Source organism: Plecotus auritus (genome assembly GCF_963455305.1).
Source record: "Plecotus auritus genome assembly, chromosome: 2".
NCBI lineage: Eukaryota > Metazoa > Chordata > Mammalia > Chiroptera > Vespertilionidae > Plecotus > Plecotus auritus.
The window spans coordinates 2,890,886-2,914,805 of record NC_137771.1 but is presented as its reverse complement, the minus strand read 5'-3'; the positions used below and the strand labels follow the sequence as shown (position 1 = coordinate 2,914,805).

At 59.7% G+C, this 23,920-nt stretch overlaps 2 protein-coding genes across 2 annotated transcripts; one reads left to right on the top strand and one right to left on the bottom strand.

Annotated features, from left to right (window-relative positions):
• The first annotated feature begins 1,517 nt into the window (after positions 1–1,517).
• On the top strand, positions 1,518–7,919 carry ICMT (isoprenylcysteine carboxyl methyltransferase). The gene is made up of 5 exons (XM_080656787.1): positions 1,518–1,786; positions 2,547–2,635; positions 4,350–4,519; positions 5,501–5,718; positions 6,202–7,919. The coding sequence occupies exons 1-5, from the start codon at positions 1,592–1,594 to the stop codon at positions 6,382–6,384; spliced, it is 855 nt and encodes a 284-aa protein (XP_080512913.1). The 5' UTR covers positions 1,518–1,591; the 3' UTR covers positions 6,385–7,919.
• A 2,405-nt stretch (positions 7,920–10,324) lies between these two features.
• Positions 10,325–22,216, bottom strand: RNF207 (ring finger protein 207). The gene is made up of 18 exons (XM_080656765.1): positions 22,094–22,216; positions 21,447–21,810; positions 20,666–20,798; positions 19,167–19,311; positions 18,999–19,080; positions 18,851–18,926; positions 18,635–18,760; positions 18,194–18,240; positions 17,878–17,950; positions 17,725–17,793; positions 16,037–16,105; positions 15,858–15,958; positions 15,193–15,376; positions 14,835–15,020; positions 14,516–14,567; positions 14,075–14,192; positions 12,374–12,454; positions 10,325–11,319 (listed from the first exon to the last, which is right to left on the bottom strand). Exons 2-18 carry the CDS (start codon positions 21,635–21,637, stop codon positions 11,148–11,150), a joined length of 1,905 nt encoding a protein of 634 aa, XP_080512891.1. The 5' UTR covers positions 21,638–21,810; positions 22,094–22,216; the 3' UTR covers positions 10,325–11,147.
• Positions 22,217–23,920: the final 1,704 nt, after the last annotated feature.

The following is a 23,920-nucleotide window of genomic DNA, read 5'->3' as shown; positions in this document are numbered from 1 at the left end:
TGCTTTGCCCGAGGTCACAAAGCTGGACCGCAGCAGCACTGGGCCCGGATTCCAGCGCAGACTCCATCCTTCCCCGAACTCAGCTGCCCAAACGCCAGGCATCCTGCCAGGTCCTGTGGGGACAGAGGAGAGTGGGACCTGGATGACGGGCAGCTCACAGCCCGCCCGGCCTCAGCAACGTCTGGCCCACGACTCAGGGCTCCAGCTCCCCTGGGGCCTGTCCCCTATCCTGCCGCATGCTCACGTCCTCCTGCCTCTGTGCCACCCTCCCCACTTCCTACCCTTAGACGCCCTTGTTCTCCTTTCCAGCGGCAGGCAGGCTGCCGGTTCCCAGGGGCCCCAAGACCTAGTGGCAGCATCTCCTCCACGCAGACTCTTCACCCGCGGCCCTCCCACCATAATCCCTCCCTGGGGTCCCTCTCTGCCCACCCTTACTTGCTGCTGCCCCGCTCCCACCCACCACAGTCTTTCTAGTCCTTTGTTGACGTGCCTTTCTCCTGCACCCTTGCTTCTTAGCTCCCGGGGGGATGGGGGGGGCACTATTAACCCTTTAAAAAGTAAAAGACAATTTCTGATTATAAATGTAATATAAGTTGCCTGGCCGACGTGGCTCAGTGGTTGAGCGTCAACCTATGAACCAGGAGGTCAGGGTTCGATTCCCGGTCAGGGCATATGCAGGAGTTGCGGGCTCGATCCCCAGTGTGGGGTGTGCAGGAGGCAGCCGATGGATGATTCTCATCATTGATGTCTCTCTCTCTCTCTCTCTGAAATCAATAAAAAAATATATATTTTTAAAAAGTACTATAAGTTGATTGTGGGCGATATGGAAAATACAAAAATCTATAAAGAAGAAAATCGAAGTCGCCCGGCGTTTTACCACCTGCAGATAACCGCTGTCAAATAATGTTGGCTTCTATTTCAATCATTTTCCCAGGCTCACAACAATGATTCTGTTTTTCCCAAGTGAAATCAAGATCACGCTGTCAAGTTCTGATTTCTGCCTTTTAAAAAACGTAACATCATCCCGATTGTTCCGCCATCGACCAAGTGGGCGGTCACCCCGCGCTTAGGGTGCCCAAGGGCAGTATCCCCGAGGCGGCGCTGCGTGGGCTCCAGGGGGCGCCCGGGGCCCCGCTGAGGGCAGGTGGGGACCACCGCGCCTGGTGCCCGCGTGCGGACCCCTAGACGTGGAGAATGGGATCGGCCCCGCTAGCGGCTGCAGGTGAGGATTTGGGGGCCGCCGAGGGTGGGGTCGCTTCCTATTTCACGGGATTCTGAGTTTGGTGGAGGCTTCGCCGCCGCGCAGGCCCCGGCTCAGCCTGGGTCAGCCAGGCTCCGGGAGGCCGGCGGGGCGGGGCCGCGAGAGGGGGCGGGGCCGCGGCGGACCCGGGAGGGGCGGGGCTGCGGGGCGGGGCGCTCCCGCCAAATTCCGGCCCCGGCCCGGTAGCGCGGAGGTATCGCGAGAGCTCCCGGGCGGCGCGCTGCTCCCGCGGCTCCTCCGGGCCGGCGTCGGCGGCGCGGTGCGCAGGCGCGGCGGGCGGGTTTCCCGGGGCTACAGCCGGCGCCGCGCCCGCTGTCCGCCGCCTGCGCCATGGCGGGCTGCGCGGCGCGGGCTCCGCCGGGCTCCGAGGCGCGGCTCAGCCTGGCCGCCTTCCTGCTGGGCGCCTCGGTGCTGGCGCTGCCGCTGCTCACGCGCGCCGGCCTGCAGGGCCGCACGGCGCTGGCGCTCTACGTGGCCGGGCTCAACGCGCTGCTGCTGCTGCTCTACCGGCCGCCGCGCTACCAGGTGCGGGCCGGGGCGGGGGCCGGCGGGGGCCGGCGGGCGGGCCGCGCGGCACCCTCCCGGGGGGCCGGGCCAAGGGAGGCGCCGGGATCGGGGCCCAGGAGAGGGGCTCCTTCCCCGGAGCACTCCGTGGCCGGAGTCACCCGGTGGCAGCAGGGACCGCGCCTCGCCGTGCTCAGGGGCGTGGGGCCGGGCCCTCCACCCGGCGGGGCGGCTGCAGAATTGCAGTTGGTGCGGTTCAGCAGCTGCGGAAGAGGCGCGTGGGGTGAGCAGTAAGCGAGCTCCCAGCCCTTTTTATGTAATTTAAGGTGTGGGGACCTACCTGCTGGCAAGTCTGAGGTCAGAGGCCCCGCAGTTACGTGGAGGGGGCCGGGCGCAGTCCCGGGTGCTCGGACCAGACTCGCTGCGGGGACCTGGGAGAATCCTCCCAATAAATGAGGTTCACAGTTTACCCACAGCCCTGAGTAATAATAGCAGCAGTAATTAGCAATGGCGGCAAAAACTTAGGTAGCATTTACTCTTAAGTCCTTCTCATGGGTAGTCCTCCAGGCGATTCTAACAGGTAGGTATTATTATTATCCCTATTGCATAGATGGGGAAACGGGTCCAGAGAGGCTGAGTAACTTGCTCAAGGCCACACAGGCAGCAAGTGCTGGGCTCTGCATTTTAACCAGACTGGGTGCGAGCCAGTGGCCCCCTGGTCCCAGCAAGCAGGTGTGTGCTCCAGAACCGCCAGGTGAGGGCTCCTCCTGGTCTCTTTCAGATAGCTGTCCGAGCCTGCTTCCTGGGCTTCGTGTTCGGCTGCGGGGTGCTGCTTAGTTTCAGCCAGTCTTCTTGGAATCACTTCGGCTGGTAAGAAGGGTCCTTGGGGGACAGTGGGTTTGGGGCTAGGGTGGCAGAGCAGAGGACAGTCGTGGCATTTCATCGTCCCCGTGTCTCATCTTGGCTGGCTGGAAGCTGTGTAGGGCCACATGCCCCAGCCTGCCGGCCGCGAGTGTCACATGCTTGGTAGGGTTCTCTGGAAACGAGGTAGCTACCTTCCACCTGGATTCCTACATCTCGGACCTTGAGAACTTGTGCCCATTTGGTCGCGTCTGTTGCAGGCAGAAGCAGGTCTCCCTGGCACCCTCCCCGCAGGTGCCCCCCCCTGTAGCGGCAGCTGCTGTGACATCCTTGGGGAGGGGGAGGGGGGGCTCTGGCTGGCCTTCACAGGCCTCTTGCATCTCTCATTTCTGTTAGGTCACATCTAGTGCATCCCCCACGGCCAGTCTGGGACTTTTCCCTGCACTATGATTTCAGTCCCTTAGCCTTCTAGCCCCGGACCTAGATATGAACCAGGGCTTCAAGGTAAAAGGGGCTGTCTCCTGTTAGCAACACGGATCCATCTAATTCTTTGTTGCTGGAACTGTTTCATTTCAGTTCTTTTTTTTTTTTTTTTTAGTTTTTGTGTTTGACATACGTTACTGCTTTATTTTGCTGGTTCCCACTACCATGTTTTACTGTGCGTGGTGCGATTTTAAAAAAGCTGAAGGACCCATCATGCCTTCCTGTTCCTTTGTTCGTTTGTTTTGCCTGTGACATTCAAAAGTGCAATCCCTTTAAAACCCCCCTTCCTGCCCCCACCGGTGCGGCTCGGTTGGTTGGGCGGCCTCCTGTGCGCTGAAAGGTTGCTGGATGGAATACCGTCAGGGCACATGCCTGTGGGGCAGGGGTCCTCAAACTTTTTAAACAGGGGGCCAGCCGAAACCGGTTTGGCTCAGTGGATAGAGCGTTGGCCTGCGGACTGAAGGGTCCCGGGTTCGATTCCGGTCAAGGGCATGTACCTTGGTTGCGGGCACATCCCCAGTGGGAGGTGTGCAGGAGGCAGCTGGTCGATGTTTCTCTCTCATCGATGTTTCTAGCTCTCTATCCCTCTCCCTTCCTCTCTGTAAAATATCAATAAAATATATTTTAAATAAATAAATAAATAAATAAATAAATAAATAAATAAATAAACAAACAGGGGGCCAGTTCACTGTCCCTCAGACGGTTGGAGGGCCGGACTATAGTTTAAAAAAAAAAACTATGAACAAATTCCTATGCGCACTGCGGGCCCGGGACGCGTCGGCTGCTAAGCAGGACAGGCAGCGGCACCCGGCGGGCCGGATCCATGTCCTCGGCGGGCCGCATGTGGCCCGCGGGCCGCAGTTTGAGGACGCCTGCTGTAGGGGGTGTGCAGGAGGCATCCAATCCACATGGATGTTTCTCTCTCTTCCCCTCTCCTCTCTAAATAAATACATACATACATACATACATACATACATACATACATACGATAAAGAATCTTAAAAAACCATAAAACCCAGCCCCTATCTGCAAACCTGAGGGAGTAATATGGGTGCCTGAGGTCCACCCTCAGACAGGGGGGCGCGAGACCTCCTCATAGGCTTGGGGAGAGTCTCACAGCCCCGAATCTGTACTGTGAATGGTGGCGATTCCTTTGCCCCAGCTTACCTCTACCTCTCTTTTTAAAATGTCTTCCCCCAAAAAGCTCAAGTTGAACCTCTCTTTCCTTGGTTGTAAACAGGTACATGTGCTCACTGTCCCTGTTCCACTATTCTGAGTACTTAGTCACGGCGGTCAACAACCCCAAGAGCCTGTCCCTGGACTCCTTCCTCCTGAACCACAGCCTGGAGTACACCGTGGCTGCCCTTTCTTCGTGGATCGAGTTCACCCTGGAGAACCTGCTCTGGCCAGGTCAGCGTACCCTGCTCGCCCCTCGGGAGGGGGTGGCTTCCACGTGGGCGTCACGGCAGTGACGTGCGGGGGCCTCTCCTCTCAGATCTAATCTCCCCGAGTGATTTCCGCAGACCTCTGTCCTCCCTAAGCTCTTTATAGAGGGCGGGACTGTGCACCCGCTTTTGGATTTTCACGGCGAGGGCACGGTGACCTCTTGCGTTAAGCCTTGCTGAGCGTAGTGTGCCCGCTGATCGCTGCCCTCCCTCTGATCGCTGCAGTCCTAATTTCCCGGTCGGAGGAGACTTGGATCCACGGCTTTTCTGTGGCTTGAGACATTCCACACGGAGATTTTATTAGCGAAAGCCACTGCCCCAGGAGCCTGCTCCCGGGGTGAACTTCCCACAGCAGATTAAGCACATGTATGTAGTTCCAGGAGTCAGTCAGTGGCCGGAGCGGGAGCGCCGGGTCCTGCTGGGTTTCACTTGGTTGTCCTTGTCCCCAGGGGAAGGACAGGAGCGTGTGGCAGGGGACATGGACGAGAGCCCAGCAGCTCTTTGCTGTGATGCTCTAACTGGGTTGTTGGCACTGTAAATATATTTTTATCGATTTTGAGAGAGAGGGGGAGGGAGGGAGAGGGATCGAGAAATGGAAACATCGATGAGAGAGGAACATCACCGATCGGCTGCCTCCTGCACACCTCCTACTGGGGATCAAGCCACAACCCGGGCATGTGCCCCGACTGAGAATCGAGCCGGCGACCTCGGGTCCCGGGTCAGCACTCAGCCACTGAGCCACACCAGCTGGGCTGGTTGCTGGCACTTTGAACGGATGACAGCACAACTTAGGGGGATGTGTTTTTCTTATACTTGAACTTGAACCTGATGACGAATGCTAATTGCCCAACCAGCGCGGTCCGCGGTCCCTGGCTTGGAGAAATAGATTCGTGTTAAGCATCCAGAGGGTGGACTCAGCAGTCCGTTTGTTACGTGTCCCCTGCAGAACTGAAGCAGGTCACCTGGCTCAGCGCCACGGGCCTGCTGATGGTGGTCTTCGGAGAATGCCTGCGGAAAGCGGCCATGTTCACGGCTGGCTCCAACTTTAACCACGTGGTGCAGAATGAAAAGTCGGAAACGCACACTCTGGTGACGAGCGGGGTGTACGCCTGGTTCCGGCACCCTTCTTACGTGGGGTGGTTTTACTGGAGCATCGGAACCCAGGTAAAGTATCAGAGGTGACCCTGGCCGCCTTTAAGTTTTCTTCAAATATTTTTTTATTTGACATACAATTCACGTACCGTAAAATCTGCCAGTTCAAAGTGTACCATTCAGTGGGTTTTGGTGTATTCGCAAGGTTATTGGGCCTCTTTATTTATTTATATAAAAATATTTTTATTGATTTTAGAGAGGGAGGGAGAGAGAGAAACATCAACGATGAGAGAGAATCCTGGATCGGCTGTCTCCTGCACGCCCCACACTGGGGATGAGCCTGCAACCCTGACGTGTGCCCTTGGCCAGGAATCCAATCGTGACCTCCTGGTTCATAGGTCTGTGCTCAACTCCTGAGCCATGCCGGCTGCACACCTAATCTAATGTATTCCGAGTCTCCCTTGGCGGGGAGGCCTGTGGGTCTGACAGAAGCAGATGCCGCTCGTGTCCACAGCGTCGGTCCCTCTGACCCTGATCAGCCTGTGTCCCCACCAGGTGATGCTCTGCAACCCCATCTGCGGCGTGGGCTACGCACTGACGGTGTGGCGGTTCTTCCGCGACCGGACGGAAGAGGAGGAAATCTCCCTGATTCACTTCTTTGGCGAGGAGTACCTGGAGTATAAGAAGCGGGTGCCCACGGGCCTGCCTTTCATAAAAGGGGTCAAGGTGGAGCTATGACCCCCGGGTCCACGGCGCCTCCCACCCTGCGCGGCCCGGGACAAAAACGGCCTCCGGTCGGCCGCTGCGCAGGATGGATTTTCTTAATCCCTTTATACTCACCATTTCCTCTCCGGGACATCCCTCAAGACCAAAGGTCAGAGGCCTTAGGACCAAAGGACCCCCTCCCCCAACTTCCCGGAGCAGTCTGTTCTTGGGCTAAATCAAGAGATGGGACGGGGATGAAAGATGAACAAGGAGCAGATAACAGCAATACCAGCAGTGCGCTGGGCGAGCCAGGCTGCAGGAGCCCAGCGGTCCCCTGAGGCCTCGCTGCATTTGGGCTGTAACCAAGCCCCCTGCCCCGCCCCGGGGGGAGGTGGACTCCTTACTCAGAATCAGGTTTCTTCCGCCGGAAGGGGCGTGGGCACCAGGGCTCTCTAGTGTTAGAGATACATTTTAACCTCCTCATTCCCATCCTCCGTGGGCGCATGAGCATCTCCAGTTTTAAAGACACTTCCTGATGAGGCTCTCCCTATATTTACCCTATTCACACACTGTTTCTGTGGATGGCGGTGGAAGTTCGGAGCGGCTCGGTGTTGACAGCCCCAACCCTTTATTTGGCGGAAAGGAAGCACCCACACCCAGGCGAGTGGCCGAGCGCCTTTGTTACCAGGGCGCCCCCGGGCCCCTTGGCCTCCCGGCTCCTGCCCCTGCCCTTCTCCCCAGTGGGGGCTGCCATCGGTGGCAGGCACGTCCAAGGTGTGTCCTTCGTCCCAAGAAGCGCTTCCTGGACGCCTGCTCTGTGCGAGGCCTTGTCCGACACCGGGAAGTCTGCTCTCCGTCGATGTGGGCTTTATTCTTTCTTTACCATAGCGTGTAGTTTTATGTTCTGATTCACATCTATTAACTATTGATTCCTCTGTTCCGTTCTCAACATTTCACCGTCCCTGATGCCACTTCAAACTGTCTTCCAAAGGGGTTTGAGCGCTCGCACAGCTACACGATGGCAAGGCGACTCGTGAAAGTCTGACAAAGAGCGAATAGTCCCAGGAGAGTCAGTCATATTTTTGTCTTTCCAGTTCAGGGAGCGTGGCTGGCTTTAGGAGTCAGACCTATGAACTGTGCAGACCCTCGTTTAACTCTGGACTAGACAGGAGCGTGGTCTGTGTGAGGTCCTTCCGCGCAGGCGGCGGCGGCGGCGGCGGCGGCGGCGGCGGCGGCGGCGGCGGCGGCGGCGGCGGCGGCGGCGCTGGGACCGCGAACGTGGAGGCGGAGCCGCGGCGGAGCGCAGACCTGCGGCCTCCGAGGAGCCACTACCTTTCCGTGCCTAGACCTCCCCATCTGTAGAATGGGGTCCATACCGCCTACCTCAAGGGGTGTTGTGAAGACTTAGAAGAACGTCAGACGTTTTTAATTCTTGGGTGACAGAGGACACTGGAGTCTGTACTGGGTGAGAGTTGCGCAAAAATGGACATTCGGTTACCTGTACCAGATGCCGGAGATGTGTGTGCAAAAGAGCATTTTACCGACTCAAAATAGTATTAATTTCTAGATTTCACGGCCTAATCAATCCTTTCATCATTATATATACCAAAGAGGTGTGCGGGGTCGCTGACTGCTGGTGTGAGGACCGGGGACCCCGCCCTGGGCCTCTGCCGGGGTGTGCAGTCAGACTGGCCAAGGCCGCTGTTGGGCCTGGGCCTGGGCCAGCCTTGTCCCCCTGACCGCGCTTCGTGAGGTCAGCTCCACGTAGTAGGACTGCAGGATAAAGGGGGGTGGGCAGCCGCCCCCAGCTCTTTGAGGGAAGCTTCCTGCCGCGTGGAGCCAGATCTAATGACACTTCCTGGGCCGTGGATCTGTCTCCTGAGCAGCCGAGAGCAGCTCTGAGGGCCCCTGGCTTTGTGAGGTGTCCCTGTGATGATCTGTTCCTCCTCCTGCCCCTGCCGGAGTCCCGAGCCCACCTTGCTGCTGCCAGGAGCTCAGCCCTGGGCCACTGGGGCTGGCATTCTGCTGGGCTTTTCCGGGGCAGGTGGGAGGGGCGGGGAGCACATGCGCCCTCCTTTGCAATCCCAGGGCAGAGGCCCGCGATCACCTCGGGATGGAAGGTGAACGGGTGAGGGACAGCGTTTGGCACGTGGCTGGCTTTCCTCTGGTCCTGGATCGGCGGGTTATTTTTAACCGTACAAATTTAGCAGGATGGCCTGCAGGGCAGGGAATCAGGTTAATGAGGTGCAGGCTCCCTGGGTACACCGCCCCCCCCCCCCCCCCCCCGCGCTTCCTGGGCCAAGGCCGCGGCTCCGTGCCCTCGAATTAAACCGCCGGGAGATTTCTCGTTCCATTGCGGCTTCTTAAGGGGACACAGGCATTGCGCAGAACAACGCTGCCTTGAAGCCGTGGAAGGGCCGCTTATGCAGGATCGGCGGGGCTGTGCGGGGCAGCTTACAGCCGAGGGACGGAGCGGGCCGGGCAGGAAGCAGAAGGCAGAGACCCCACAGCCCCTCCTGGTGTGAGCTGCTTCTGGAGCCTAAGAGTGAATGTTACCAGCCCCTCCCATCCCGGTGATGACGCGATAGGGGAAGTATTCCTAAACTAATATGTTGTATCAGTAGATTTGGCGCAGTGAGGTCTCGGCCACCGCTCACCTTTGGTAACAGTCTCTCCATAACGGTGCAGTAACCCACCCACTGTCCCTTCTCTGCACTTTGCTACCTACTGCCTTAGATAGCTGCCATCTCCCACCGTTTTCGCTTCTGTAGAGACTTGGCGAGGGTAGGCGACCTCGGCATTGCCGCGTGGCGGGACCTGCTCCCCATGCCCTGCTCTGAGAGCTTGCCGGCCTGGGGCACTGGCCATCCCGGGCCCGGCCACCGGCAGCCGCTCCGGGGAAGCCGGCCTAGCGAGGAGAATAACGTTGTAATGGAGTAATTATTCTACTCTTCTTTCTACATGCAGAAATGTTTGTTTAAATATTTTACATTGGATTTTCTCTCACAGAGACTGATATTCTTTCCAAATCCGAAATAAAACTACTGGGTTTCACTACGAAGAGCCGTGTGATGGTGTGGGATGTGGCGGCTCCCGGGTCACGCCGCTCGGCTGAGAAATGAGAGGACCTACAGCGTCAGCCGGGTGCATCCTCCACCCGGCTCTGAAGTCCTGCTCCAAGCAGTTGGGGATGCCAGGCGCTCACACCCTGCAGGCTCCCGGGGACGTCAGGCCCTGAAACGGCAGGTCCAGGGGGCTTGGCAGGTCCCGTGTGATACCCACGTGTTGATGTGCAGGCCCAGCTGGTGCAGAAAAGCCGTTCGCTGTTTGAACCCGACTCAAGGCGGACATTTGCTTAAAATGTGACTCTCCGGGCATCATTTTGCCTCAAAACTTTAAATTTTCGGTCTTTGTAGGTTAATGTTTCTTTTTTAAAAAGTATTTTTATTGATTTCAGAGAGGAAGGGAGAGGGATAGACAGAAACATCAATGATGAGAGAGAATCATTGATTGGCTGCCTCCTGCACGTCCCCCACTGGGGATTGAGCCAGCAACCCAGGCATGTGCACTTGGCCAGAATCAAACCTGGGACCCTTCAGTCTGCAGGCCGATGCTCCACCCACTGAGCCAAACCAGCTAGGGCTAATGTTCCTTTTTTATGTATGTTAATCCTCGCACGAGGACATATTTCCCATTGATTTGTTTTGTTTTAGAGAATGAAGGGAGTGTGAGAAAGAGAAACATCGATGTGAGAGAGACACAGCAATTGGTTGCTTCCAACACACACCCCGACCCGGGCTGGGGATCGAACCTGCAATTCAGGTATGTGCCCTTGACCGGGAATTGAACCCTGGACACTTCAGTGCACAGGCCGATGCTCTAACCACTGAGCATCACCAGCCGGGGCAATTTTCCGTTTTAAAGGACATGCAGAAAGGGCGCTGTGTAGGAATAGGAAGCTACCAGAGACAAGTTGCTGCCGAATCTGCTTTAATAAGCAACAGAAGGCGAGCACAGGTGCAGGCAGCAGCCTGGGAAGGAGCCGAGGAGCCGAGGAGCTGGGGGGGCCGTCCCGCCTCGCACCTGCTCTGGAGCTCAGCCCTCGCCTGGGAGGGAGGGAGCCGGGCACGGGGTTTCCCTCTGCTGAGCAGCGCTCAGGGTGCTGGGTGGAACCTCCCAGTGGCACCCGGTTAACCATGGAGCGGTGACCCGGGAGAAACTGGCTTCCTCTGAGGATGGAGCCTCGTTACCTACGTTCAGAGCGGTCCGCCCCCTCGCCCCGCCCCGGGCACGCAGGTAATCCTGGCACGGGGTGGCACAGGCCCTGGGGAGGGGCTGGGCCAGGGAGAGGCTTGAGGCTGGATGTTCCTCTATTTATTTAAAATATTTATTATTGACTCAGAGAGGAAGGGAGAGGGAGAGAGAAACAGCAATGATGAGAGAGAACCATTGATCGGTTGCCTCCTGCACGCCCCCTACTGGGGACGGAGCCCACAACCCGGGCCTGTGCCCTGATCCGGAATCAAACTGTGACCTGGTTCATAGGTTGATGCTCAACCACTGAGCCACCTGAGCTGGGCTGGGTGTCCCCTCACTGAACAACCATGTGGGCTAGGACTCGTCCCCTGTCACGTGATGAGCACCAAGACTATGCCACGTGAACACACGGACTGAGATGAGGACCCGTGAGTTTCTGGGCTTTACTGCCGACGAGCAATCCCCCTTCACCCTGGGGAACGTCACGGTGGGAGCGCGCTTTCCTTACAGGCCCACGCCCCGGGGACCAGGCTCATCTGCTAGGTGGGGCGCTCCCTCCGTGGGGGGACGTCACCCCCGTTTCTCGCTTTGGGTCTATGAGGATCTTTGTTCTGCAGGAGAGGCTCTTCCGTGAGGCCGTGCGAGGCCCGGCTGTTTCCTCTCGGCTCCGAGGTCTTCTCCCTCTTGTCCGCCCCGCACACTGAGTCACTCCTAAAGGATCATGAACACGAGCTCTGGCCTGTGGCGCCGCCCGCCGCCCCGCTTCACCGCGCCCAGCACTGGCGTCCACCCAGCCCAGGCTTTTGGAACGGGAGGCCTTTCCGGAAGGCACGGGTGACGGCGTCATCAGAGCCAGAGCGATGGCCTCCTTCAGGGCTATTTCATTTCCAATGAGAGGTGGTTGCCCAGACAGCAGCTTGGCTCTCTCAGCAGGAGCTCAGTTCACTCCCCTGAAGCATCTGAGCCAGGCGTCCTCAAACTACGGCCCGTAGGCCACATGCGGCCCGCCAAGGACGTTTATCCGGCCCGCCAGGTGCCACTGCCTGTCCTGCTTAGCAGCCGACTTGTCCCCGGGCCCGCAGTGCACACAGGAATTTGTTCATAGTTTTTTTTTTAAACTATAGTCTGGCCCTCCAACGGTCTGAGGGACAGTGAACTGGCCCCCTGTTTAAAAAGTTTGAGGACCCCTGATGAGCTAACCATGGCGCCTGGTGTGTGAGTGTGTGTGTGTGCACGAGTGTGCGCGCCTTGTCGCCAGCCACGGCAGCAGACCTGCCAGGGCTCCGGGCTCTCACAGCCCTGACACTCCACCTCCGCTCTCTGCCCCCACCCCGACCAGCACGTCTCACCCAGAGGGAATGCAGAGAGCCCGCTGTGACCGTGGCTGTCCTACTGCACTCTCCTCCCTCTGGCAGTGTTTTATAAACACCGTGGCTCCAATGACAGCCGTGTTCCCAGAGTGGTCCTCAGTCACTGCTCCTCGCCGCGTGGGCGTGAGCCATGTGTGTGAGTGCCCAGGAGCCAGTCCAAGTGCTGGCGGCTCTCGGTGGTGTCGGGGCCCGGCAGCCACCATGCATCGAAGGTTAGAAAACATTGGGTCACGTCTGTCAAAGTCACATCTGTCTACTACGAGTCACTGTCCGGATTACAAACCTCTCTGACCCGTATTTTACAAATTGAGGCCCCACTAAGGCCAGAGAGGGGACCAGCAGGAGTGTCTCTGGAATGAGCCGGTGGCTGCCCCGGGCGGGAAGACCAGCCTTACCTGGCCTGGGCCTCGTCGCTCGTGCTGTCGTCACCCAGGTCTTGGAGCTGCTCTGACTCCTCGTCCACGGGCGCCTGGAACCTGCCGAGGAAGCAGAGCCCGCCCACTGTGTGTCTGAGGCTCACTCTGCTCAAGAACCAAACTAAAGCAAGCACTCCAGGGCCTGCCTAGGGCTTGGCCCTCAGCATTTCCCCAGGGCGGGGCTGCGGGTGGGTCGGAGGCCAGGCCCTGCTCAGGGAAGCTGCGTTCTGGTCAGGGAGACACGCCCAGGTTGGTCAGGGGCACAGCTGAGCCAGCGGTGGGGAGTGACAGTGAGCGGAGACCAGCCTTAGTCCGGTGGTCTGGGAAGGCCTCTGCTGACATTCAGACGGAGACCCGAGGATGAGGCCCCGCCATCTGAAACAAGGACATTCCAGGCAGAGGCTGGGAAGCGAAGCTGGTCTAGCTTCTTCGGGAAACCAAAAGGCCACTACAGCTAGCATGTGGTGGGGGCTGACGTGGTCAGAGGCATCAGGGAGGGTCCTGAAAGGGCCGTCGGGCCTGGTGTGATGGGGAGTATGGGCTTTAAAAAGACCGCTAGCTGTGTGACATCCTGGGCAGACCCAACCTAATGGGTGGAACTAGGCCCTCATCAATGTGAAATTTCAGAACACTGGGAGCAGAGAAGACTCCATAGCTTCTAAGAGAATGAGTAGGTCACATTCCGAGGATTAGGAATCAGAATGCTTTCAAACTTTTCAAAGGCAGGAGGAAGCTAGAGGACAATAGAGATGCCTTCAAAGGAGAATCATCGCCAATCTAGAATTTCAATCTAGACTTCGATACCCAGCAAAACTATCCATCAAGGGAAAGCAAAATAGACATTTTAGACTTGTGCTGTCCAAAACATGTACCTCCTGTGCACCCTTTTCCAAGGAGCTACTGGGGGATGAGCTCCATCAAAACATGAAAGAGGCAAATGGGGTGTAGAAAACAGGAGATCTGACAGGAATGAGGCAAATGGATCCCCAGGAGGGTGATGGAGGGAGAGCTCAGGCCGACTCCTGTGCACCAGATGTAAACAACAGCCAGCCACCTGGAGGCTGAGTGATTTAAGAGGTAGGCACATTGAGGACATGCAACCAGGATCCCGCTGCCACTGAAACACCTTTCGAAGCTCATGCATGGTGCTGAGAGCCTGGTGTGACTTCTTGTCTAGACTTGACCACGCACAGAGGAAGTTCTGCTCTCACAGGAGCCAGAGAGGGAGGAAGATCATGTGCCTAGAAGCAGAAACTCAGGGCAACCCACTCATTCTGTGTTTTGGCAGATGTCCAGCACCTGGTCCACCCAGGTGCCCCACTTAAACCTCATGACGTGGCCCTCATGAAAGGGCTCTTCCCAGCCCTAACCGGTTTGGTTCAGTGGATAGAGTGTCAGCCTGCGGACTGAAGGGTCTAGGGTTCGATTCCGGTCGAGGGCATGTACCTTGGTTGCAGGCACATCCCCATGGGGGGTGTGCAGGAGGCAATTCATTGATGTTTCTCTCTCATCAATGTTTCTAACTCTCTATCCCTCTCCCTTCCTCTCTGTAAAGAACCAATAAAATATATATATTAAAAAAAGAAAGGGCTCTTCCCAGTATGTGGCACCTTTCCCACACATTCTGAAGTGTCTGGGATCCCCTGAGGACACTGCCCCCCCCCCCGCCCCCGGTCTCACCTGGGCTCCAGCCGCTCCTTCACCTTGGCAATCGAGCGGATGTAGGGTGTGATCTGCTTGGTGATGGTGGTTAGATAGGCATTCTCCTGCTTCAGCTGGAGGAGGTCATAGAGCTGGGCTGTGGGGCCAAGGCCAGAGTGTTGGATCTTGTTGGCTTTAGATTCTTACTCCCCAGCTTCACACCATCGCAATATCCCAACTACTCCCATCGTTACTTCGTTCTTTAAAGAGTGGAGCAAGACTTGAGAGGGCCTTCTACTCACTGAATTCTGGCCCCAGATGCATCGTGTTGGGGCCAGTTAGCAGTTGTGAGGCAGTCAAGGGCTAAGGGAAGAGCATGGGGATTCTCGTATCTGGTTAGTGGGTAACTGCCTTCCTGCCCCTACTGGCACATGGGTTAGCTCCAGGACAGGGGTGCAGCCAGCAGCGGCTGCCTGGGACCTTCATAAATCTCCTGCTCGTTAGCCACCCGCTGGTAGGACTCCTCCCACATCTGAAAGAGAAAGTAAGGTGGACATGCGTGTGGTGTGAGTTGGAATTTCCATTGGTGGCATTTCTGTCCTCAAGCTACTCAGAGCCATAGGCACCCCCAGCCAGTCCATGGGGTTCCAGGCAGCAAAGACCCGGGTTCTAGTGTCTGCCACACCAGGCCTCGCGGGGCACCAGCCAATGCCCTCTTTCTCCCCCTTCCTGTCTGGGGGTAGCCCATGTGCATGCTGAGGGGCCAGCTGCCGGGAGCTAGGTCCTCGGAAGGGGGTACCTCCTGGAAGGCTGCTCTCATCCCTTCCACGGAGGCATACTCCGAGGCGATCTGCGCGTCCACCTGCAGGGCCTTGCGGAGAATGTCTCCCATGATCTCGGCCTTGATGAGCGAGTGGTGCTTGGTGAGGTCCCGGTGCAGCTCCTGGACCTGGTCCTTCAGGCTCTGCATCTCCGCCTGCAGGCGCTGCGGGGCGGGGCCATCCCATGAGCACCTGGGGCTCCTGCAGGCTGTGCCTCCTGGGGCTCAGAGGAGAGCTGGCTTCCGGGGTGGCCGCGGCTGGATGTGGCCCCCGCGCCGCGCCTCGGTGAGGAAGGGGTGGGCCTTTCCCGCCCACAGGTCCCCGAGGCCCGCTCACCCGGTAGGAGTCCTCGTAGTGGCGGCAGTGCTCCAGGAAGGGCGTGTCCTCGCCCTCCGCCAGCAGCACCTTGGTGCCGATGGACCGGTGCAGCGTGGGCTTCTGGACCGGTGACCCCAACATCTTCCCCACCGGGGAAGGGCAGCTGGGCACCAGCACCTTGGGACCTGAGACCCCTGCCAACCTGGGGGAGAACCAGTGTGGATGCAGATGGGGGGTGGGAGGGCGGCTCTCCCCTCCCCTCCTCCAGCCTCCCAGCCCCCTCACCCCAGACTGCACCCAGAACCACCGTGGGAGTCCAGAAAAGCAGGATGCAAATCCGCACCCAAGACCAATGACATCCGCAGGGAATTTTAAACCCTCTGGGGTGATGTCAATGTGGAAGAGTCCATACGGAGGATGTCAGGGCTGGTCCCCAGTAAACGCTGTGAGCCCTCCCCCGCTGGCTCTGGGCACAAGCATCTCCCCTAACTCCTTCCAGGTCCCCGGCCCTGGGGCAGTCGGGCCCACCCAAGCTGCCCCTTCCCTTCAGCGCCCAGGCTGCGGATAGGGACAGTCCGCGTCCTCCCGGTCCTGCCCTGACCGGGCTCCACGTTGGATAGCAGCGCTCAGCCAGTCCTGGCCTCTGGGGTGCCCTGCCCTGGCGGGGGGACCTTGTCGCTCACGTGCTGGGGCCGCCCCCGGCACCCGTAGCGCGGCGCGGCCCCGGCGGCAGCAGCAGCGGCTCCAGGCAGCGAGCGAACTCGGCGCGGTGGTCGCTGACGATCTGGGCGGGGAGACACCGGTCGTGAGCCCCAGGACCCCGGGGCGGCCCGCTCACCCGGCTCACCCCGCGCCCCCGCACCTTGCTGCTCTGCGCCGGCCGGAGGCGATGCGGCCGCGTGGCGATGCCCTGCAGCCTCTCCATCAGCTCCTGCGAGGTGGGGGAGGGAGGCGCTCAGGCTGTGTGTGTGTGTGTGTGTGTGTGTGTGTGTGTGTGTGCGCGCACGCACACGCTCGGTGAGGGGGATGATAGGGAGGGGAAGGCCTCAAGGGCAAGGCTGTCTTCGGCACTTTACCTGGGTGTCTGTTGGAGGCTCCAACCCTTCCCTGGAACCCCAGCACCACCTGGCCCCAAATCCACAGGAAAGGCTGGGTGACTGGACGCCCCTAGACTCTGCACTTTGGGAGAGTAGAGGCTTATACTGCCTTCCAGGCTGTGCTGTCCTTTTATTTATTTTTTATTTTTAATACTAGAGGCCCGGTGCACGAAACCCGTGCACTTGTTGGGGGGGAGGTCCCTCAGCCTGGCCTGCGCCCTCTCACAGTCCGGGACCCCTCGGGGGATGTCCACCTGCTGGCGTAGGCCCGATTTCCCCCGGTCTTAAGCTGGCAGTCAGACATCCCTCTCACAGTCCGGGACCCCTCGGGGGATGTCCACCTGCTGGCGTAGGCCCGATTTCCCCCGGTCTTAAGCTGGCAGTCAGACATCCCTCTCACAGTCCGGGACCCCTCGGGGGATGTCCACCTGCTGGCGTAGGCCCGATTTCCCCCGGTCTTAAGCTGGCAGTCAGACATCCCTCTCGCAGTCTGGGGCTCTCACAGTCTGGGACCCCTCGCTCCCTACTGCCTGCCTGCACTCGCCAGCGGTGAGCCCAGGTTCTGGCTGAGCAGTGCTCCCGGAGTGAGTGCACTGACCACCAGGGGGCAGCTCTTGCATTGAGCGTCTGCCTCCTGGTGGTCAGTGTGCATCATAGTGATTGGTTGTTCTGCAGGTTGTTCCTTCGGTTGTCGATTTGCATATTAGGGTTTTATTATATAGGGTATATTTTTTATTTAAAATTTTTTTGTTAATCCTCACTGAGGATGTTTTTCCATTGATTTTTTTTTTTTTTTTTTTTTTTTTTAGAGAGAGTGGAAGAGAGAAAGACAGAGAGAAACATCCACCTGAGAGAAACACATCGATTGGTTCCCTCCCACATGAACCTCCTACCAGGACCCAGGCTGGGGAGGAGCCTGCAACCAAGGTCTGTGCCCTTGACCAGAATCGAACCTGGGACCCTTTGGTCAGCAGGCCAATGCTCTATCCACTGTGCCAAACCAGCTAGGGCTTATTTTAAATATATTTTTATTGATTTCAGAGAGGAAGGGAGAGGGAGAGATAGAAACATCAATGATGAGAGAGAATCATTGATCAGCTGCCTCCTGCACGCCCCCGACTGGGGATCAAGCCTGCAAAACAGGCATGTGCCCTTGACCAGAATCAAACCTGGGACCTTTCAGTACACAGGTAGACGCTCTATCTACTGAGCCAAACCAGAGCTGGAGGGGGTGATAGAACCACTAGGTCCAGTCCCCTGGGTGGGTGGGAAACCCTCCCCCTAGAAATGGGCTCAGCTGTTCCCTAACCAGTTTGTAGGTGATGGTGTGGAAGAGGGGAAGGTAAGCCCAGAGACCCTGGTCCAGCCTCCAGGTGACAGGCTGCCAGCCCTCGGTGGTGGACTGGGAGACCCCGTGTTGGAGGGGAAGGCCCCGCAGGAGCTGGGGACTCACATAGCCCAGGTCCAGGAATTCGGCCTTGCTGGCCAGGCTGAGGAAGGAGGAGCAGATGACCAGGTGAACCTGCATGAGGGACACTGCTCGGTGCCCGGCCTGGGAGGGGCCCTCTGTGCCAGAGTGCCCAGCCCCGCACCCCGGCCCCCTTACCTGCAGGGTGGGCAGCAGAGTGGCCAGGTGGGAGAGCTGCACCTTGAAGGCCTTGTCCTTTTCCTCATACTGGCTGGGGGAGGGGCAGCAGCCTCAGCTTCTAGGGGGAGGGTTTCCCACCCCCAGGGGGCCGGACCCAGTGGTTCCATCACCCCACCAGCTGTGTGCATCCTTCCCTGCCACCCTCCCCCCTGTGCCCTGAACCCCCCTGCCCGCTTCAGGGTGGGCACCTGATGTTTTGCTCCCTGGGATGGGCCCAGGCTGTGAGCCAGCGGTGCGGAGCCGAGGGGCAGGGGCCGGAGCCCAGGGTACTCACCTCTGCACAGCCTGCAGCAGCAGGGCCTTCCTCTCCGCCAGTCTGTCCTGGAGGGACAGGCTGCGCTGACCACATCCCCGGCCCTGCCCCCTCCCACCTCTCCCACTCCCTGGGCCAGGCTGGTGCTCTCTCCAACAGCAAGCCCCGCCACCTGGGCCCTCCTGCAGCGTCCCCTACCTGAAAGCCCAGTGCCCTCCCCATAAATGTCACTTCCTGTCTCCCCTACCTTCCCCACCTACCCACCCACCTCCGCTCTGCTGGGCAGGCCCTGGCTTCCCTCTGAACTCTCCTGGCAACTGTGGCTAACGCCGGGGAGTTAGGCCGGCTGCCTGCCGGTGCTGGAAACTCCGCAAGGACTCCGGGGGCGCCCTCTGTCATGGGCACCGGGGTCACGGCTGATGGGGATGCCCGGCCTGTGGCGGGCCGATCCCCCTGCCTCACCTGCAAGCTGCCGAACAGGGAGTGGATGGAGGCCTCCTCTTCCGCCGCGCTGCGCCGCACCTCCTCCAGCATTGCCTGCAGCAGCGCGATGGCCTCCCGCGTGGCCGTCTGCAGGGCCTTCACGGCCTGGGGACAAGGCGGCCTCAGCCTCGTGGGCGCGCGCACGCGTCCCCAACCCTGTGTGTGTGTGGAGCGCGCAGGGCACCCCGCGCTCACCAGCACCGCCTGCTCCAGCCGCTCGCAGCCCTGCACGTAGGCCGACTCCAGGTCCACACAGTGGGCTCGGCTCTCCCTGCGGGGACTCCCGGTAAGCCTGGCTCAGAGCCTCGCTCCGCTCCCCTCGCCTCCCGCTCCCCCTACCCACCCCTGCATGTCCCGGAAGCAGCGGATGCACAGCAGCGACTTCTTGTCGGTGGAGAACATGATGTAGGGCTCCGCGTGCAGCGCTGGGGAGGGGGCGGCGGTGAGGGCGGGGGCGGCGCCCGCCTCCGCGCCCCTCCCCTCTCCGCCGCACCGGGCACGCCACACTCACTGCACTTCTGGAGCACGTCGCGGCTGCGCTGGCCCAGGGCCACGATGTCGTGGCTCGCGAACATGCGGGCCCGGTGCGTCTCATCGCGGCAGCGCGCACACAGCGGCTGCCCGCACGTGTTGCAGAAGTACGTGGTCTCCGCGTCCTGCGGGCCCAGCGCAGGCTCAGCCCGCCCCACGCCCCCCGCCCCTGCAGGACGGCAGTCCCTGCGTGTCCCCGAGCCTCAGCCCGCCCCCCGCCCTTGCAGGACGGCAGTCCCTGCGTGTCCCCGAGCCTGCCAGTCCCAGCCTGGGGCGACGCGCAGCTCAGTGCTGTGCTTACATGTCATGCGATGCCCTAATATACCCACTTCACAGGTGAGAACCCCGAGGCTCAGAGAGTCGGTACGAGGCTCCGTATGGGACAGGTACCCGGGATGGGCTAGGGGAGGCGGTTACATGGAGTTGGAGAGAGGGCACAAATGCATTTCCAAAACATTTCACCTACAACAAGAGTGTGTGTGTGTGTGTGTGTGTGTGTGTGTGTGCGCGCGCGCAGACCTCGCAAGCCCCTCTTTGTCACCCTCCTTAGTAGCCAAATGGCGGTGCCCACCCTGGCCAAGTGGAGGGCACAGTTGGCTGGGAGGGGAAAGGAGTGAGGGCTTGCTGGCTCCCTTTCCCAGGCCAGACCCAGGGCTGAGAGTCTGGGCCATAGACAGCAGCCATGGCATTGACCGAAACAAAAGCTGTAAAGCACAAGTTCTCACTTTGGCATTCAAGGGCGTTTCCTCCCCTGCCTCCTTACCTCCAGCTGGCCCTGCACCCCCTCCTCCCACCTGCAGGGCCATCCTCCCGGAAGTGGGAACACCGCCTCCCCCCCCACCCCCCGCAGGCCAGCGTCCCTGTGCCCTCAGCTCCTTGTTGTGTTTCTTCCTTAGACTCAGGGGCAGGTCATCCCCCCCCACAGCACAGTCCTCACCTCCCTTAGGGCTGTGGGTGGCTGCCCAGCCCTGTGCACTGTACCCCCCTTCCCCTGCAGGTTCTCAACTACACTCTGAGTTGGGGGTCAGTAAGCTCTCCCCAAAGTGAATGGCCTTAACCTCCGCCACTGCCTGCCTATCGGCTGCTCACTCGTTCTGCATCTTAAGTCTCCCCACCTGTCAAGGGGGGCCTACATTTGGAATCCAGGGTGACTTAAGGAGGTGTTGGAGGACCCCCTGATGGGTAATCCTCTGGGTACACTCCGCCAGCATCAGGACCCTGCGACCTGGCGCCCTTGCCTCCTCCTAGGGGCCGCTACTGCCCCCCAGATGCCCCTGCCTTCCCCCAGGCGCCCTGCCTCCCCACCCTCTGCCTGCCCCCACCCCACCCCCCCCCCCCCCCCCCGCCACGGGAGCCCTGCCTCCCCTCCCCCCTTGCCTGCCCCCACGCCCCTCCCCTCCCCCCTTTCTTGACCCCCATGCCCCTCCCCTCCCAGGCGCCCTGCCTCCCCCCAGGACCCCGCCTCCCCTCAAGCCCTGCCTGCTTGCCGCACTCCAGATCGCAGTTGGCACAGCGCACCACCTCCAGGCCGTCCCCGGAGCTGTCCACGAGGAACTGCAGCAGCCGGTCCACCGGGGGGAGCCCGCTGGGCCCTTTCACCACCGTCTGGTGTCTGCAGAGAAGGTGCAGCCAAGATCAGAGGCCCCTTCCCCAGGGCTCCCTACCCGTTCCCACCCCACCTTCCAGTCTGGAACTAAAAATAGGGTGGGAGGTGGGGTGCCCGCCCAGCAGGCTGGCATCTGCTATAAATATCTCAGTCACTGCCCACTCTGACCCAGTCCTGGGCGAATCCTGGGGGGTCAGGGGCCGGGACCTGGGATGACCCGGCGGGAGCCAGCCTTCCAGCCCCTCTCGGGGCCTCGGGAAGTTGACGGCCACGCCCCGTAACCGAGCCGGCATGCCCTGCTTCTACGGACCTAAGATTTCAGGGACCCTAAGTGAGTCCTGGGAGTGTCCTGGCACGGTGCTCAGTTGGGGTGCTCCGGTAGCACTAAGTCCGGAGGTGACATGCGCTCTAGCTCCGCCCTTGCCCCTGATTTTCTGTGGGAGCCCGGGGCCAGGAACCCCAGACCTCAGCGAATCTGACCTGCAAAATGGGCGGGAGCCCGTGCATTCTCCCGCGGAGAGGGGTGGGGGGGCTGGGAGCGGCCGTTCCCAGGGCCTCTGCTGGGAGTCAGAGCCTGGCCCTCCCCGCACCTGCGTCCCGCCCAGGCGGAGCCCGTCTCCCCCGGAGGGAGGCTTTGGGGCTCCGGGCACTCACTGGCACAGCGGACAGGCCAGGCGGCCGTCGGCGGCGCGGCCGCGCAGGCAGCCGGCGCAGAAGTGGTGGAAGCAGTCCAGCAGGCACGGGCGCTCGTACTGCGCGTGGCACAGCGGGCACACGAGCGGGTGTCCGCTCGCCGCGTCCAGGATGCCCGGACCCTCCAGGGGCGCGAAGATAGCTCCCGACATCCGCCGGCCGGGGTGGTGCCGGGCCGCGGCGGGGCGTCGGCGGTCACGGAGCGGGGAGCAGCAGGGCCGCGGCTCGGTCTCGGAGCGCAGGGCGCAGGGGGAATGGGCAGGGAGGCGTGCGGAGGGTCGGTCCCGGGCCCGCGCTCCAGCCTCGCCCGCACCCCGCGGTGGCCCTGGAAGGTCAGACGGCTGGACCGGCCACGCCTCCTCCCCGGCGTCCACCTCTCCCACCCCCACTCCCACCCCAGGAATTCCCCGCCCTGTCCTCTGAGTGACCTGCAGGCGACGCCCCTCCCGCGCGGCTCCGGCGCGGCGCCCCCGCCCACCTACCCGGCCGGCCTCGGCCTCGCGGCGAACATCCAGCCCGCCGCCCGGCCCGCGGGGTCCAGCCACGGCCACTCCCTCCCCAGTCTGGGCGGAGGAGCGGCGGGGACACCGCGGCTTCGAAGGACGCACCACGCGAGGGTCCGAGGCCCCACTGGGAAGACAGGACCCTGAGTTCGCAGCCGCCGGAGCCCAGGGGGCTGTACCCACCGGACTTGAGCCGGGCAGGGGTGGGTCCGCGTGGCCCCAGTTCCAACGCGGCCCATTGGGGGCGACAGAGAGCAGTGACGCCCCTCCACAGACATCCAGTACCGGCGAGGGGGCGGGGAGGGCGGGGCCTCTCTGGCTGGTCTCGGCTGCTGGCCCAGTTACTGACCTCTCAGAACCTCCGGGTTTGGGTAGAACGGGGCGGGCCTCCCAGGGACGGGGTGAGACTTTCAGGAAGTGAAATTCAAATACTAGGCTTCCTAGGAAGCAGGCCCACCTTTTCTGCCAGGTCCCCTCTGCCGATCTCGGCCCGGGAGCGCTCGTTCATCCCAGTATGGTTTTCTCCAGAATGCGCTTCATCCCTAGGTCATTATCTGCTTTCTTTGCACACTGAGATCTGGGGAAACAGCCCAGCCTGCCCTTCTTGAAATCAAAGAGTCAAGCCCAGAGCTTGTCCCACATAAGGTGCTCAATAAACTCTTACTAATCAGGAAAGAACTAGGAGATAATATCCGAGCTGGGTTTTGAAGGATGTGTAGGAGTTTGCCAGGGGGAAAGAAAGGAAGTGAATTCTAGGCAGAAACTACCTGCTCTTTTAAGGGTCATCCCTAGCCCTGGTTTCATTTTTGCCCCAAGTCATGATGATGATGATGATGATGATAATAATAATAATAATAAGAATAGTAATAATGGCTAGCCCAGCTGGTGTGGTTCAGTGGTTAAGCATGACCTATGAACCAGGAGGTCATGGTTCGATTCCTGATCGGGGCACATGCCCAGGTTTGGGACTCAATTCTTCTAGTGGTGACATGCAGGAGGCAACCTATCCATGATTCTCTCTCATCATTGAAGTTCCTCTCTCTCTCTCCCTCTCCCTTCTTCTCTGAAATCAATAAAAATATACTTAAAAATAATAACAATGGCTAATGTTTATGGGACAATGTACTAGTCAAAGTTCTTTTACTTGTTAATCCTGACAACAACCCTAGGGAGGTAGAAAATGTTACCCTAGTAAGAGGGAGAGCTACTGTACAAAGCCAGGTGAGTCCTTCATAAGTGAATGGTGCATTAGCTTCCCCCTGGAGGGGCAGCAGGAGGTGGGTGTTTGTTCCCGATACAGGCTTATTTAATCTGTCCATTCCTGTCTTCATCTGTTTGGATAGTATTTACCCAGCATCTGTCATGGGTCAGACACCCAGAAGGGAACACACCAGCTGTGGTCACCCAAGTACACAAATAACAAGTACAATAATGGCAGACTGTGCTACACGCTCCGGGGAAAAGAATCAGGATGATATGATGGAGGGCGGCTGGGAGCGGGTGGAGCTGAGGGTACACTAGACATCCATGAGCAGAGAGGGCGAGACGCTGGCGGATGAAGAGAAATCAGACACCGGACACGCCGGGAAGAGTTCAAAGCAGAGGGAACAGCAAGTCCAAGTTCCCAGGAGCTGGAATAAATTTACAGGAAAGAAGTGGGGCCCGTTGGGGCCAGTTCTGCAGAGTCCGCAGGAAGAAGTGTCCGCTCCTGTGGGTTAGCTGTGGGCAGCAGATGGGAAAGTTCATGTGTAAATAAGCAGAGGGCCCTAGGGGTCAATAATCCCAGAAATAGCCACCTGGAAATTAGCCCTAAATTTGAACAGATAGAAGGGAATGTGAGGAGTCCTTTCTTTGCCAGAGTTGGCCCACAGCTATTAGCAGGGTAACTGTCTTGCTCTCACTCCCCAGCCGCTGTGATTTTTTTTAAAAAAT